Source organism: Saccopteryx leptura, chromosome 9 (assembly GCF_036850995.1).
Source record: "Saccopteryx leptura isolate mSacLep1 chromosome 9, mSacLep1_pri_phased_curated, whole genome shotgun sequence".
NCBI classification, from domain to species: domain Eukaryota; kingdom Metazoa; phylum Chordata; class Mammalia; order Chiroptera; family Emballonuridae; genus Saccopteryx; species Saccopteryx leptura.
The window spans coordinates 90,793,473-90,811,264 of NC_089511.1; the positions used below are offsets into that span (position 1 = coordinate 90,793,473).

General features: G+C 41.7%; 1 protein-coding gene across 1 annotated transcript in view; it reads left to right on the plus strand.

Annotated features, from left to right (window-relative positions):
* Window positions 1-17,792, plus strand: part of WDFY4 (WDFY family member 4) — a 340,582-nt gene that overhangs the window by 181,627 nt on the left and 141,163 nt on the right. The window contains 1 exon segment of the mRNA XM_066348526.1: window positions 16,674-16,751. Coding sequence (XP_066204623.1) covers window positions 16,674-16,751 — 78 coding nt within the window.

Here is a 17,792-nt window from a genome sequence, read left to right on the forward strand (position 1 = left end):
GAGTGATAAAGGAATGGCCGCGGACCACGCGCCCGTTGACAAGCACGGGTCAGGTTGGCTGCTGCAGTGGCTCTGACTCTTGGACCTTTGTGTTGGGACTTCCTGTCGGGTTGGGGCGCTGGATGAGGCCCTGCTCTTTGGGGAAGTGGGGTGTGAGCAGAAGAAAACAAAGGAGAAAATATTAGTGTGGCCCTACCCAGGGGACAGTGATGGTGTGCTGGAGCATGTCCTGTGACTGCCATTCATTGGCAGATCACACAAGACTTCCAAGGAAGTGGTCATGAAGCTCATGGGGGAGCAGCCAGACAACGTCTGGGTGGAGCTCCCAGAAAGGACTGGGCGTGTGTCCAAGCTCGAAGGTGGCAATGAGTGTGCATATTTGAGAACTGACGAAGGTTCAAGATGGCTGGGGTGCCGAGGTTAAATGGGGCAGTGGTCCCTGAGGAGGGGCTGGAGCCAGTCGCCAAGAGTGTGCTGGGCTCTCTAGGAGATGAGAAAGTGCCTCTATGCCAATGACTCCATCTGCATCTGTGTCTACATCCCTCCTTCATCCACTAAATGCCCATTTCTGCTCTGAACGGTCCCTTCTTCGACATCCTACACTCATTCATCGATTTCCTACCACATCCTGGGCCATTGGGTGAAGACCAGGGGACAGTGACAAGTAAAGCCACCCTGGCCTTCCAGGCCCACCTCCAGGCTGCTGAAATAATTACAGTGTGACTAGAGGTGTGAGGCTCAGAAGGTGCCCAGTAGTGAGCAGGCCTACGTCGGGCTTCCTGGAGGAGTTTGAGCTGAGACTCAGAGGAGGAAGAGGAGGAAGGGTATGAGGGAAGATTGGTGGTGAAGAAGGGGCCCCATCAGGTGCAAAGGGTCTGCTGGGGCCAGCTGCCTGTGGGTCAGCTGCTGGCTTGGTATTACTGAAGTATCATATCCAATTTCTTCTGATGTCTTGTGTTGATTTCTATCTGACTCACTCCCCAGGGGGTTTATGGACCCTTTAGATGAGGATGTGTGCAATAAAATGAGATCAGGAGCAATAATAATAAAAGGAGAAAGTCAGTTCCTGGGGAGTTAACATCATAAATATGCCATCTATGAAGACTTCACAGTCAAGCATCTATGTGATTCCTAAACTTTTCCTTGTGCTTTAAAAACACTGCACCTCTGAACGCCTGCCAACCCTTCTCCAGCCTGGCCATGACCCTGTGTACCCACAGCTGCCAATCCTTCTCCAGCCTGGCCATGACCCTGTGTACCCACAGCTGCCAACCCTTCTCCAGCCTGGCCGTGACCCTGTGTGACCACAGCTGCCAACCCTTCTCCAGCCTGGCCGTGACCCTGTGTAACCACAGCTGCCAATCCTTCTCCAGCCTGGCCATGACCCTGTGTAACCACAGCTGCCAACCCTTCTCCAGCCTGGCCTTGACCCTGTGTGACCACAGCTGCCAACCCTTCTCCAGCCTGGCCTTGACCCTGTGTGACCACAGCTGCCAACCCTTCTCCAGCCTGGCCTTGACCCTGTGTAACCACAGCTGCCAACCCTTCTCCAGCCTGGCCGTGACCCTGTGTGACCACAGCTGCCAACCCTTCTCCAGCCTGGCCGTGACCCTGTGTAACCACAGCTGCCAACCCTTCTCCAGCCTGGCCGTGACCCTGTGTAACCACAGCTGCCAACCCTTCTCCAGCCTGGCCGTGACCCTGTGTAACCACAGCTGCCAACCCTTCTCCAGCCTGGCTGTGACCCTGTGTGACCCCAGCTGCCAACCCTTCTCCAGCCTGGCCATGACCCTGTGTACCCACAGCTGCCAACCCTTCTCCAGCCTGGCCATGACCCTGTGTAACCACAGCTGCCAACCCTTCTCCAGCCTGGCCGTGACCCTGTGTGACCACAGCTGCCAACCCTTCTCCAGCCTGGCCTTGACCCTGTGTAACCTACAGCTGCCTGGCCCCTATGATGGGAGCATGATCTTCTTATTTCTCTCCCTGGGTTGATTTTTATTTTATTTTACTTTATTTTTATTTATTATCATTATTTTTTACAGAGGCAGAAAGAGAGTCAGAGAGAGGGATAGATAGGGACAGACAGACAGGAAGGGAGAGAGATGAGAAGCATCAATTCTTCATTGTGGCACTTTAGTAGTTTATTGATTGCTTTCTTGTATGTGCCTTGACCATGGGGCTACAGCAGACCGAGTAACCCCTTGCTCAAGCCAGTGACCGTGGGTCCAAGCTGGTGAGCTTTGCTCAAACCAGATGAGCCTGTGCTCAAGCTGGCGACCTCGGGGTCTTGAACCTGGGTCCTCAGCATCCCAGTCTGATGCTCTATCCACTGCGCTATAGCCTGGTCAGGCCTTGGGTAGATTTTTAAGTTCCTGGAGGGCAAGCTGTGTGCCTGTGATCCAAGGTCTTAGGGCTAGCACAGGTGCTGGGAATTGCTGGCTGAAAAAAATATATAAAGAAAAAAAAATCAAGCCTTACCAGCAGTGGTACAGTGGTCCCTGGTTCAAAACCCCAACATCACCAGCTTTAGTGCGAACTCCTTGGCTTGAGTGCAGGATCATCAACATGATCCCAAGGTCACTGGCTTGAAGCCCAGAGGTCACTGGCTTAAAACTCAAAGGTGTTGGCTTGAAACCCAAGGTCACTGGCTTGACCAAGAGGTCACTGGCTTGGCTTGAGTTCTCTGGTCAAGGCACATAGGACAAGAGCTCAATGAACAACTAAGGTGTCACAACTATAAGTTGATGCTTCTCATCTCTCTCTCTTCCTCTTTCTTTCTCTCTCAAAAATCAATAACAAAAAAAGAGAATAAAAACCAGACCTATTTTCACCTACAGTGGCCACTCCTCTGAGAAGCCAGCCTAAGGGAGAGAGGTGGGGTTGGTACTGACAGGGTGCCTGTGAGCCACATGTACCTACTGGCAAGTTCCTGTGTGCCCCCAGGAGTGTCAGGGTGAGCAGGTATATGCAGCATCCTGGAGGGCAGGCTGTGGTCCGGGTGACCCTCAGAAAGCTCCTGATATGGACCCAGATTGCCGCCGGCACTGTCCTCAGTGCTCAGACCACGGGCTTTGTTCTGGAGGTGGGTGGTGACAGGGCTATCTCTCTCCATAAAGCCTGAAGAAGGAATTCTCCCCATAAACTCTTGTCCCCATTTGTTACCTCCCTGAAATGTCAGGCACAGTGTCCAGTCTGCCTCAGTGTGGGGCATTATTCAGAGTGACAGAAGCCATGTTCTCTTGCTCGAGCTGTCATAATAAAGTTCCATATTTAGGGGCTTCAGCAGCAGATACTTATTCTCATAGCTCCAGAGGCCGGAAGTCTGAGATCAAGGTGTTGGCAAATCTGGTTTCTCAGGAGATGCCTCTCCTTCGCTTGTAGAAAACAATCTTCTCTTTGGAAACACCCCAGGCTTCTCTTCCTCTTTCTATGAAGACATCAACCCGGCCTGGCTTTCATTCAATTACTTCTTTAAAAGCCCTTTCTCTGAGTACCTCAGTCACATTCTGAGGTCCTAGGAATTAGGGCTTTAGCACGTAAATTTTGGAAAACACAGTGTAGTCCATTAAAACCCCTCAAGTGTCAACATATGTTTAGGGAAAGATGCGTCCATGGATATATATCAAAGTAGATGCTCATGGTAGTTCTCATCCAGACACCTTCCGTCATTCCAAAACTGCCCCTGCTGGAGCAGGCGTGAGCCTCCGTGAGCTTTACCTGTGAGGACAAGGCTGACAGAAGCTCAGCCGGTTGGGCCAAGTCCAGGTAACACTCCCCACCTGTTAGAACCTACCGGAGGCCCTGAAGCCCAGAACAGAGGCACAGGGATGAGAGATGAGGGAGGGAGGCTCCTTGAGAGGGCCCTGTGCCTGCAGTCTTGAAGCTTTTGTCCTTAGCGACCTGTGTGTGTGTGTGTGTGTGTGTGTGTGTGTGTAAGTAGTCATTCTCCCTGTACTCATGACAATTGAATTTAATAAAACCTCACAGTTCAAAAAAAGACAAATTAAAAACCAGCATCCATCTTAGAAATTAATCAGTGAGTGAATGTAACAAGAGATAAATTGTGTTGTGGTGATCTGGCCCCTCTTCACCCACTCCTAGCCTCAGTTGCTCATCATTATTGCAGGAAATATGATTATTACTCTGATGTTGCTTAACATTTATTAAGAACCCAGGGTCTATGTCTCCACAGCAGAGAACAGTGCAGTTATCTGGGTACTTGGAGAAAAATGCATTTCCTGGCTTGGGTCGTCCAAATAGATATTCCCCAAGGCCCCTTGACCATTACTGTGGCTTGATGCTGAGCCCAGGCTTGGCACCCATTGGGCTTTCTTCAAAATGGGCTGCTAACGTTTCCTGGGGGCACATGTAGATATTGTACATGATTTTCCAACAAATGGGGAAAGCATTCCATGGTCTTCTCGTTGTTTTTCATCTAACCCAAACCAGGTCTCCACTAAGGACTTACATTCAAAGATATGCCAGCCTTATAAAAAGGCCTAATAGAAAAACTGTTAGGGCATCTGTTTACTGAATATTTTGCAATAAGGAAAATACTGACTTCAGATGGGTTTAAATGTGGCAATGGTCATGAGAACCAGACCTACCCCAACTTCTGACCTGCATCGTTTGTTCGCAGACCTAGAAGTGTTGTCACCTGACCCTGTTGTGTCTCATGGATCCCAAAAACATGGGATGTTTTTCTCTGGGCAGAGAAAGATCAGCTGCAGAGAACTTGGCTCAGAGGAGTGAGGAGGGTCTATGAGCTTCAGTCTCTCCCACTTTTATCATTACCTTCATTGGCTGGGCCCCCAGGGAGAGATAGGCAATGTCCTGGAGGCTCTCATTCTAGTGGGGGGAGGCTGCGGGAACCCAGCTGCTGGGAAGCAGAGTGCTGGCCCTGCAGCAGTTACACTGTGCAGGCGGAGCTGGAGGAGGCCTGCAGGGAAGAGGGCAGCAGCAGGAACAATCACAGGCTGCGCAATAACCACAGAGTGCTCACACAGCTGTGCTTCCCTCTGTTGCTCACCGCCACCTAGCAACATGGCACGGTGACTCCGTGACTCAACTCCCTCATCCTCTCAGCCCTCACCAGGAGAGGGGAGGTGACCAGTGACCGATCAGTGAGAACATGTCACACCCGGAGGTGCACATCTCCTCCACATCTGAAGTTCCTCAGCCTTAACGAATGGGAGATGACCTGAGCTTAACTTGAATGTGCCACTTGTTTCCTTGCCTGAAAAAAGTCAGATGTTAGAGATATCAAGATTTGTCACTAAAATCAAACAGCATGTTTGTTATTTTTCCTTTATGGAATTATTAGTAACTATCTAGAAACTATTTTAAAATTGTGAAAAAGACTGCCTAGAGGGAAGTCATGTTACATGGGTTAAGTTTTAAAATAGATTTACAAAATGGAAAGCAAGTTGTCAACGATCCTCTTAAAATTCCTTAAAGCATTCATCAAGAATGACATCACTTTGGTTCTGTGGATTCTGCGTCACCTTTCTGTTTACCCATCAAATAGCTTCTCCACCATTTTGGGCATTAATTTTACTATTTTTTTGTTAAATTTATGATGGAGTGGTTGGCTAGTGCAATTTAGGGAACAAGATTTACCAAAAATTACTTGTCTTTAACCACGAGATTGCATTCTATACAATGACTTGTCTATACCCAACTGGCTCAATCTTACATTCTCTCCCAGTTTCATGTGGGGCTTAGGTGGAAGGGTTGTGAGAATGCCATTGAATTTTCAATATACTCTTTATTTAGGGCTGCATTTCCACATCCAATTTCCTCTGGTTAACCTCTTACATCACCATGGTACATTTATCAAAGCTAAGAAGCCAATATTGATTAGTACATGACTGATAACTAAACTCCAGACTTGATTTTGCTTTCACAGTTTTCCTACTAACCCAGGACCCAGTCCAAGGCACCATACTGCGTCTAGTTATTGCATCTCCTTAGTCTCCTCTACTCTGTAACAATTTTTCAGACTTTTCCTGTCTGTTATGACCTTGACAGTGCTTGAGAAGTGCTGGTCAGATATTTTATAGAATATACCTCAATTTGGGTTTGTTTACTAGTTTTCTCATAATTAGCCTGGGATTATGGGTTTTTGGAAGAAAGACCTCAGAGGGGAAGTGCCCTTCTTGTCCTGTCATGTCAGCCAAGAGGTGTGTAGCACCCATGTGACATCATCACTGGTGATGTCAGCCTTCATCACACGGTGTCTGCCAGATTTCTCCATTGGAAGGTTACACTGTTTCCCTTTCCCTACTTGGTTCTTTGGAAGCAAATCACTGAGTCCCCAGCCCACCCTTAAGGGGGTTAGGCAATTAAGTTCTGCCTCCAGGAAGAGAAGAATGTGCATAGTCATGTGACTGTTGTAAGGAAGGTTTGTCTTTTCCCCTCATCAGTTTATTTGTTCAGTGTTATTTATATCACTAGGGACTCACCTCTATGTAAAATTTGGGCTATGATCCATTAAGCCTGTTATTTATCTTGTTGCTCCAATTTTTCTAACACTTGGCTCTTGAAATTTAATTGAACTCACACTGGCTTTCATTAGTGTGTCCATGATCTTTTCTCACTGGTCAAAAATATATATCCATGTGAATTTTATGTGGTTTAATGCAAACCCAACCTTTCCTAACATTTTTTTTATGTGTGTATTATTCAGGAAAAGTTTGGTTATGTCGCAGAAACAAATACCCCCAAATCTAATTGGCCTAAAATAACAAAGATTTACTTCTCACTTGGGCTACAAGTAAAGGTGAGTCGGCAGGGTATCTGCTGGAGTCTTACCCTCACTCAGCAACACTGGCTCATGGGGCAGCAGTCATCTAGAACGGCTGAGTGTTGCCATGACAGTTAAGAAAGAGCTTAGCCAATTTGTCATGAGCCCATTAAGCTTCTGCACACTTGTTCCTGGCCTTTCCTCACTCAAGGCAGCTGGAAGGGTGACTAATGCCATGTACCTACAGGAGGAGAGAACCAGAAATATTTGGCAAACAGCACTAACGATGAGTACACTGTATTTTCTTTCTATTTTTTTCTCTATGTAAATCTATTCAGATTTTATTGTTCTTGTTAGTATGCTGTTCTCTAACCTTCTTTTTTAAAAAAAATCTTCATACATCATAAAGCAGGTCTCATATTCTTAAAATTTTTTTGACACCAAATTTTCAGTGAACATCTGTGTAGGTTGTGTACAGGACATCTGGCCAGAGTGGCAAAAGGAAGCTTAACACCAGCCTTCGTTTCACTAGTCAAGTCATCCATTCAGGTCTGGGGCAGCATCTGCCCAAAGGAACACAAAGGTGCTGAATGGGTTTGTGTTGGCCCTTTGTGATGACTTGTGGTGATTGTATAAAGCTTCATGACAAGGGTGAATCACCCCTTCCTGTGATGATATTTAAATTGTTTCATTTTGTGCTACTATAATCGGTTAGTGAAAAATTTTGTCTGGGAAGTCTGGGTACACACATCTTATGGTTTCCTTGAAGTCAATTACCAGCAGTGAAATGGAGAGTCAGAGGATTAAAATGAAATGCAGCAGGTGTCAGCATGGTAGACACAATGCGTACGAAGACCTGGCACCTCTCACTGCTTGCTGTGTCTACTCCCACACCTGGTGTGTGTGATGCTTGGCTGAGAGGCTGAGACCTGTAACTGTAATCTTGGCACCAAGTTTCTGAGCAGGATCTGAGGGGCTGCCTCCTGATGTTGGCCTCTTTCATTTTTTGTGAGGCCACATGACTGGCACTACAGGACTAATGATGCTTTCAACAAACAAGTGTAATGACTGTCATCAGTAGACCGTAGGCACTTTCTATGGGACAGATTGGGCAGGAGCACCAGCAGCAGCTGGCAAGCCCTAGGGGTGTCCCTGGCAGAGGTAGGCACAACCAAGTTGAGGCCAGTGCACTTAAAGGTGACCCTCCAGATGAAATATGCTCCATTCCCCATTCCAAGATCTGGTCTACACCCTCTAGCCAGACCCTTTCCTATGGAGGCATCAGGAGAGCAGGGAATAGGCTCTTTAATCCAGCCTGTTTCTCCTCTCCAATCTTCAAATGGCCTTCATGAGCCCTTTGTTCTACATCAAAGGGTCTCAAACTCTTTAACGCATAGGCAGTTGCTAAGCAAAGGCTATTTAGCTTCAATAAGCCATGCAGAGCTCTGCTCTGAATTTGTCCCTGATCAATATGCCACGTTCACTGCTGCCCAGGCAGATGGGCCTATGCCCTTGAACTGACCCAAATTTCCCTTCTCCTGTCTCCCCATCTTGAGTGTGACAAGTTTCCAGGACATGAAGAGTCTCAAAGGCTGCTAGGACAGTCGTGTTTTCTTAGCACCAAGATACACAGGGTAAGAATGTACTTAGGGGAGAGGCGCATGTGGTAACAGAGTTCAAGAACTCATTTCTGGCACAGCCACTTCCTGTGTTGTTGCAGTCAGTTATTCTCGCTTGTCCTTGGTTTTTTCTTCTGTAAAATGGGAATAATCAATATCAGTTTGTCAGGAGGCAAAATATTAAATGTGACAATGCATGTGGAAACAGCTTAAAGTTTATTGGATATAATGATGAAGAAGAAACAGATCAAAGGATCACAAATATTTGCATGATCAATAACTTTGGATAACCCATCAAAGTGCCTTGGTCCGTTCCTGCTCCCCTTCTCCTAATCCACTATTCCAAACCTTCAGCACTGTGTTCTAGACTCCGACTCAGCTCTCAATTTACCTCTACTCTACTCTGGAACTAGAGGCCACCTGGTGGGAACCACCACACTTTCTGGTGTTCCCCTTACAAACTTGTCCACATGTGCACCATCCTCAAGTTCTTCCCCTGAGCCTCAGAGCATGAGTAGCCTCTCCCTTCCCTGTTGCGCGGGTCCACCTCTACACAGGCTGCTGACCCTATCCTTACTTCTCTTATCCCCTAGAGCCTGCACTGCCAGTAACATTTCTCCTTCCTTAGCTTTCTAACCTCACATCTGCCGCCGCGCTCCTCAATACCTAGTCACACCCTTGAGCATATCCTTCCTCATATCATATGGCCTGGCCCCACCACTGTGTTTCTCTTCTTCAGGGTCAAGTTACCTGAATGAGCTGTCAATATTCACTATCTCCATTTTCTTATCTCCTAATTTCTAGTTAACATTATTGCTGTTTAATCATTCCCGTGCAATTACTCTTGCAGAAGTTACAGATGACTAACTTCATCAGACAAATCCACGGGACACTTTCCGATCTCATCTCACAGTATTTCTCTGAAGCATTCACTGTGGTTAAAGTGGCCTTTGGCTTCCATGACATTTCTTTTTCTGATTTTCCTTAAACTACTCTAACTTTTCTTCTCCTGGCCTAAATTTCTCTAGTGTTCTCCAGGTTTCTGGTCTTGTCTCAATTTCTTCTCTTAACTTACTTTCCATGAAAGAGATTTTAGCATTTCTTGGGGTTTATCCTATCATCTGATTGCTCATAGATCACACTATTATATTGATCTTGGACCTTTTACCTAAGTTTTATTCTAGAAATGTCCAGCTGTTCCTTTGACACTTTAAATTTATCATGTCCTCATATCACTTAAACTTGCTCTTTCTCTTGTTTTTGAGATCTCTCCTATTTTTCTTAGTTAATCTAATTTAATTCACTCAATTAAATAAACCATAAAATTTGGAGTAATTTTCACCATCTCATACAGTCACTAATTTCTGCCAATTTTTACTTTTCATGTAGTTCTTGAATTGGACTCTTCTACTTTCCTCATTCACCCTGTGAGCTCTTACTTGTCTTACCTGTCATTATGGTGTCCTAAGGGGGTTCCCTGCTTCTAGCCCTGTCATTAAATCCATCCTTCAAATTGCTACCAGAATGAGTTATCAAAAATACTGATGGGACCATATCTGGCTTCTATTTAAAACTTCTCATTTAAGAATCAACTAAAGCAACATCTTGATCAGGGAGACGTCTCTGAGCACGATCCAGATCTAGGTCCCTTCTTCTGTGTGCTGTGTCCTGTGGTTACTCTGTGCAGAGTTCTGTCTCTACAGTGGCCATGGCAGCTCTTAAGCATCTGTCTCTTCCATCAGTCATCATAAAAACAGATAAGACTTCATCTTTGGACTCCAGTGCTAAAATATTATAGGTGGACAATGGATGTCTACTTAACTAATGACAGAGAGTTAATTTGAAGCTAGCAGTGGAGTATGTGAGCAAGGGTATCAACAGCCCTGGCTGCAGCTGTTGTAGACAGGGCATTCATTTGAAAAGTAAGGATGATTTATAACTGAACTCATATGGCATTTTCTACCCCTATTGATTTTGAAGCAACTCTCTAGGCTGATTGTTTTCAATTGCTCTTATCCATGACTTATACCAAAAAGGTTTCTTCAGCAGATCCTTTTCAGTTTACAAAACACTTTTATTCTACTGTCTCATCCTATCATCATAAAATCTCTTCAGAAGAGACAAAGGAGGTACTGTTAAATGCATGTTATATGTGATAAATCAAACTTCAGAAATATTAAGTTGTTTGCCTACATGATGTGGCTAATAACGGGCAAGAACCAGAGCGTCTGGACTTCTACTCTTTCTACCTACCACCGTCACTCAGCAATGCTCAGAGAAACACGGGTGTCTGGATATCTCTTCTTATAGCTGGCTGCAGTCTGCCTGGATAAAGCTCCCTGCCCTGGCTACCTTCCTTGGTGAGACGCACATCTGCTGTATAATGGGAACTGCTCTGTGCCTGAGTTTTCCCCAAGACTCCCGTTGCGTGTCTCCAAAGCATCATACTAGAAAGATGTAAAATTATTCAAATTTGTCAGCATTTTCAGTCACTTGTGACACTCATACTGATTGCTTTATTTATAAATGTGTGTATAAAGGTGTGACAGCAATATTAAAAGCATTTTACAAACAATAAAAAATAAGGAAAGAAAAGAAAAAGGAAAAAAAATATCAACATCACTCTATTCCTACTACTCCCAAACCTGGTGTCTTAAAAATTATATTGTTTTCACATTTTTAATCTTTGCTGATAAACACTTTTTATTTCATTAAAGTATAATGTACATAAGAAGTGTTCAAATATACAGATTTAAGAATTTAACCAAGTAAGCCAGTGACCACTACCCAGATAAAAATTACAACATTAACGGCAGGCGCTCCAAGAGCAGCCCGTTCCAGGCCTCCGCTCTGCCACCCACTCCTTCCTCCCCAAGAGGAGCTTTGCTCCTGGCTTTCAATAGCATGTACTAGTTTTCACATTTTTATTTCTACATAAATGAAATAACATACCATATACTTTTCTGTCTGGCTTATTTTACTCCAATCTTTGTTTGTGAAATGTATCCATGTCATTGTATAAAGGTAATTTATTTCATGGGGATAGAGCAACATTTTCATAGAGTTCTCAAACATTTTTTATGTCAACACTCCTTTATACTTTTAGAAATTATTGAGAGCTCAAAAGAGCTGTTGTTTATATAGATTGTATCTATTGATTTTACTATATTAGAAATTAAAACAGAATTTTAAAAATAATGCATTTAATTTAAAAACAACAGTAATAAATCAATTATGTGTAAATATAGCTTTATAAATGAATAATTATATTATTCCAAACAAAAATTGTGAAAAGAGTAGTAGTATTGTTTCATAGTTTTTATAAATCTCATCTCTATGGGTTAGTAGAAGACAGCTGTATTCTCATATCTGCTGTTTTATTTATTCAGTTGTAATTTTTTTGGTTGAAATATATGAAAATAACCTGGATTTCCACAGATATGTAGTTAGAAAACAAAGGAGTATTTTACTCACTTTTTCAAAAAGTTGTATTGTTTTTGGTACTACACCAAAATTCAACAAGTAGTAGTTTCTAAAAGGTTCTGGAAACCTTTAGCAGTGAAATTTTTGTACTCCGTTACTACAAAATATATTGCTCTATCTTGCACTCTGAGTGCATATTTTAATCCACACATGATTTTGTAACATGCATTGAAGATATTGGTTACCTGAGTTAGTATTTGATATATAAATATATCATAGTTTATTCAGCCTATTACTGATAGATATTTGCATGGTTCCTAGCTTGAGACTATTTCAAACACTGCTGTCATAAACATTCTTACACATGTCTTTTGGATCACATATGTATGTTCTAGAAATAAAATTGCTAGATCTTTGGGTATGCATGTATTTACCTTTTAAGACAGTACCAAACAATATATATTTCAAAATAATTATACCAATTTAACAGACTAAGAGAGTTCCATTTTCTTCATAAAATAATTAAAACATGATATTATTAGTCAGTTTGAATTTTATTTTATTTATTATTTATTTATTTATTTATTTTTGTACTTTTCTGAAGCTGGAAACCGGGAGGCAGTCAGACAGACTCCCGCATGTGCCCGACCGGGATCCACCCGGCACGCCCACCAGGGGGCGATGCTCTGCCCATCCGGGGCGTCGCTCTGTAGCGACCAGAGCCACTCTAGCGCCTGGGGCAGAGGCCACAGAGCCATCCTCAGCGCCCGGGCCATCTTTTGCTCCAATGGAGCTTCAGCTGTGGGAGGGGAAGAGAGAGACAGAGAGGAAGGAGAGGGGGAGGGGTGGAGAAGCAGATGGGTGCCTCTCCTGTGTGCCCTGGCCGGGAATTGAACCCGGGACTTCTGCACGCCAGGCCGACGCTCTACCACTGAGCCAACCAGCCAGGGCCAGTTTGAATTTTAGATATTCTTATTGTGTTTCTTAAATTTTTATTGATTTTAATTTATTGTGCTTACATAGATTCATATGGTTTTAATTTGTATTACCCAGGTGACAAATGAGGTCAACAACCTTCTCATATGTACATTGGCCATTGGGACATTCTTTTTTATAAAAGTACCTGTTCAATTTTTTTAATTTTTAAGATGAATGTTCCAATTTTTTCTTATTGATTTATAATAGTTACTTGTATTTTCTGGATGTAAATATCTTTTTAATAGTAAAGATAAGGACCTCAAGGCCTTTTTAAAAATTAAAAATTTTATTTTGAGAAATGTAGATCCATGTGCAATTGTAAAAATAGTACAGTGAGATCCCATGTACCCTTTATTAAGGTTTTCCTAGTGGAATCAACTTGCAAAAAAATACAGTTCAATATTACAACCAGGAACATTTTATCCCTACAAAAATTCCTCATATCACCCTTTTATAGCCATTTCCTCTTCCCTCCTGTCCTCATAACTTGACTCCTCACAACCACTTATCCTTTTTAAATTTCTATAATTTTTTTTATTTCAAAAATTTTATATTTATAGTTAAATGGAATTCTGCAGTATGTGACCTTTTGTTAGCATCTCTTCTAACTTAGTACTTCCTGTACAGATTCATCCAGGTTGTTGCATGTATGGATAGCCCAATTTTTCTTACTGATCAGAAGTGTTCTATGTTGTGGGTGTGTCACAGTTTGCTTAACCCCTCACCTATTGAAGAACATCTGTGTTGTTTCCAGTTTTTGTCTATCGTGAATAAAACTTCTTCAAACATGTATATGCATGCTTTTGTAGGAGTATAAGTTTTCATTTCACTAAGATAAATTTCTAGGGGTATAACTGTTGGATCCTATGCTACATAGGGTCTGCTGAGCTGTGTCCCAAAGATTGTACCATACATTCCCACCAGCGACAGACAAGTGACCCAGTTTCTCTGTGTCCTCTTCAGCATTGAATGTCACTTTTTACTTTTAGTCATTCAGACATGTGCCTAGCGATGTCTTGTGATTTTCAAATATTTTATATCTCTCTTTTTTGCTAGACTATTCTATTTAATTACTGAGAAATGAGTTAGCATCTTCCTGTATTATTGTAAATTTGTTTCTCCCTTTAGGGCATTCATTTTATATAGTCTATATTTTTGAAGTTAAGTTTTTAGAGGTTTCATGTTTAGAACTTATACTTTCTTGGTGTATTGGCCTTTTTATCATTATGAAGCAGCTTTCTTTATGTCTAATAATAATTCCTGCATCGTGTCTACTTTATAAGAGATTTGTATAACTTTGTATATATTTCTTTTGGTTAATGTTTGTACAGTTGTGTTATTTTTCATGTTTTGCTTTAACTTTTTATGTTCTTGTTTTCGTCAAGTGTTTCTTGTATGCATATTTTGCTTAGATTCTGCTTCTGGTCCAGTGTGACTGTTTTTATAAAATTTGGAGTATAGTCCATTCATATTTAATGTAATTATTGATATTTTTAGTTTAAGTCCATCAGATGTTTATTTTCCATTAGTAACATTTGTTGTTTGTTCCCTTTTCCCTCTTTCAACTTATTAGCAACTATTTTAAATTATTCTACTTCCCTTATGTTAGCTGGATGTTACATATTCTGTTATTATGTTTTTAGTGGTTACTCTAGACATTCCAAGCACACTTGCTTGATTAGAGTCTAATGTGTGGTGACTGCAGAGGGAAGGGGTAATGAGAGGAGGAGGACACAGAGGGGTAAATGGTGATGCACAGAGACTTGACTGGGGTGGAGAACACAGTACAGTGTGCAGAGATGATGTGTTGTGGAATTGGGCACTTGAAACCTGCATAATTTTGTTAACCAGTGGCACCTTAATAAATTCAATAAAAAAGAAAAAAGGTAGAGTTTAACATAAATTAACCCCCCTTTTTTAAAAATAATTTTTAATTATAGAGTTAGAATATTTTATTTTATTTACCACACTTATCTTTTATTTTTCAAGTATTTTAATTTCTCATAATTTCAAATCCCATCGGTAGTTAATGTTGTTATTATCATTATTTCCCAACAGTCGATATTCATTTGTATATGCTAACATATTTATTATTTTCACAGTTTTTCCTTTATTCCAAAGTTTCATGCTTAAATATGAAATCATTTTCATTCTGCCTGAAAAGCTCTTTAGTGTTTTCTTTAATGCAAGTGTGTTGGTGATGCATTCTCTTGGTGTTTGTTATTCATCTTAAATGTTTTAGTTTGTTTTATATTTAAAAGATATTTTCACTGGGTAAAGAATTTAAGTCTGAGAGTTATTTTCTTTCAGGACATGTATATGTTTCATTTTCTTCTGATCTTTGCCATTGTTATTGTTCCTTTTTAATTAATAATGTCTTTTTTCTCTGTGTTTTTGAATATTTTTCTTTATCTTTTTTTTGTTTTACTATGACAGACTTATATATGTTTTTTAAAATATTTTTTGTGTTTTAGGTTTGTAGAATTGTCAAATCTGTGGCTGATGCCTTTCATCCACTTCAAAAAATTCTCATTAACTTTTCATATTGCTTTTGATGCAATCTTTCTGTCCTCCCCTTTGAGACTCCAATTTCGCATGTGCTACATGCTTTCCTCATATCACACATGTATCTAACATCTCCATCTTTTTAATATTTTTCATATCTTTGTCTCATCGTATTTTAGCAAGAATATTTATTCAAGGTCTTTCATCCTCTGTTCCTTTACACTCACCCATAAAGTTTCTTATTTCATTTAATTCACTTTATAGATTTATAATTTTTATTTGATTATTTTTTCATAGATTCAATATTTCTTTCAAAATTCTCCCTATTGCATTTTGGACTAATTACTTGTATTATTTTAAGGTTCACATCTGATAACTCTACTACCTGGATACATGTGTGTATATTTTTATTGTTTACTTTTCTGTTGGTCATTTTTATGGACACAACTAGTAATTTCTGCTTGACTGCTGAACCTTTTGTATGAAAATTCTCTATTAGAAGCTCATGATGTGGTCCTTATCCAAAGAGAACTTCCATTGTCTTCTGGAGTATGTTAGCCGTAGGGATGATCACCACAATGCACATGGCAGACGAGTTATTGGAGGCTGGTTTCAGCTCGGGAAGGCCTGGCCTGTTCCCAGTCCACTTCAGCCACTGTGGTGTAGCCCGTCAGCAGTCCACCTAACAGCCCAACTCCTGTGGGTTTCTGGAGACTGCGACTGCTGGAACTTAATTTCTCAGCCTTTTGACCCCACAGAGCTTATGAATCGGTAATGGCTTAAAGGAAACATCAATGTAGAAAGCTGGCCTTATTTTTCTTCGCTGCGTTATTTTGGGGCTGTTGTCCCTATGTTCTGGATGGCTTGGTGAGCCTGAACTCCAAGTTTTGTCTCCTTGACCACCTGAGACTTTCAAAAACTCTGTTAAGCTTCCTTGTTCTTAGCTACCACTTCCTGTTTAGCTTCTCAGCCTCATGCACTGTTTGAAATTTGTGAATATCTCAAGGGAAAATAAAAAAAAAAAAGCACAGATATTAGGCATTGAGAACATCTTAGGGAGGGTTTTTTCTCTCCAATGTCTTGTTTCTCTATATCTTGTCTCTCTTGGTAACTCTCACTGTCTGAAAGCAGATCATTCAAACCCAGCTTTCCTGGCTATTTTTGGGAGGGAAATTGATCTCATATCAGCAGGGAGCAGAAGTAACCCACGAACACGTATGTCTGTGTTTGTGAGTGTATCAGCACAGGTGAAGCCTTTATTCATGAGGTTATGATTTATGTGAACTAACAATTTCATAATAAATCCTTTAAGTGTTATTTCCTTTGGTAATTGATCAGAGTAGAGAAATCCTTATCCAAAATAAACTATCATTGAACTGTGACTTATCTCGTTCTTTTAGGATTTTGTGTCCTGTATTGAAAACTACAGAAGAAGAGGACAAGAGCTCTATGCATCTTTATACAAAGATCATGTACAGGTAAAACAACAAAAACAACAACAAAAAAAACCAGTTCCTTTCTTGACACAATAGATTGCAATTGACTTTGAAGCCAAAATAAAGAACCAGAAAAGCCTTTTGTTTACCTTCTAAACTGCCTAAGTCAATAACTGATCATCAATGAGTCAGTCTGACTTGCATGAGCTGTGCAAGGGAATTTGAATCCACACGATCAGCAACTAAGAAAATAAGCAATGTGTATTCACTCATTTATAGAAACACACACAGATGTATGGGGTTACTCATGTACTTGAGACACCAGAGCACACAGATGAGAAACATGTGGGTCTGAGGGAATGCATGTTCTGTTACCCAGGCCATACCCACCCTAGAATGAGGCAGGATTCACATAAAAGACCAGGGAACCATTTTCTAACTAGTACAAAGGCACCATCTCCTTGCCACATTGCAAAGCTGTATGCTGTGTCAGAAGGGACACCCCTCCTGATACACGTAAAGGTGCCCTAGGACTGTACTGAGTGGCCCTGGATGTACCCCTGTACATCTGCCTCTCTGCACGTTTTCCTAGGTGTGGGCTCCACAGAGCGTCACTGACAATGCTGGGGCATGATGCCTGCCAGCCCATCCTATAGCCATTCACCACCACTTGGATTTCAAGGATTGGGTGACTGGGAAGCTGAGACAAGAAGCAAAATGTTATAACTATTTGAAAAATTGAAAAAGGTCACCTTGTAGGCAAAGTTAATATTACTGCCCAAACCGAACTGAAATGCTTTCTTGAATGTGAAATTCAAAAGAGGTTTAAGGGTGTCAATGCATTTTACAAAAGGTTTGAGTTATACCCTAACAGAAGGTGTAATAGCCAAGTAGTCGAGGCACAAACTATAAGGATTTCGTAGGTAATACATGGGATTATGTTCATTAATATCAAAGGTTTTAGCTTCTATGAACATTATAGAAACACATTAGAATTAAAATGACCCCTAGACATCATCTAAGCCAGGGGTCCCCAAACTACGGCTCGCGGGCCGCATGCGGCCCCCTTAGGTCATTCATCCA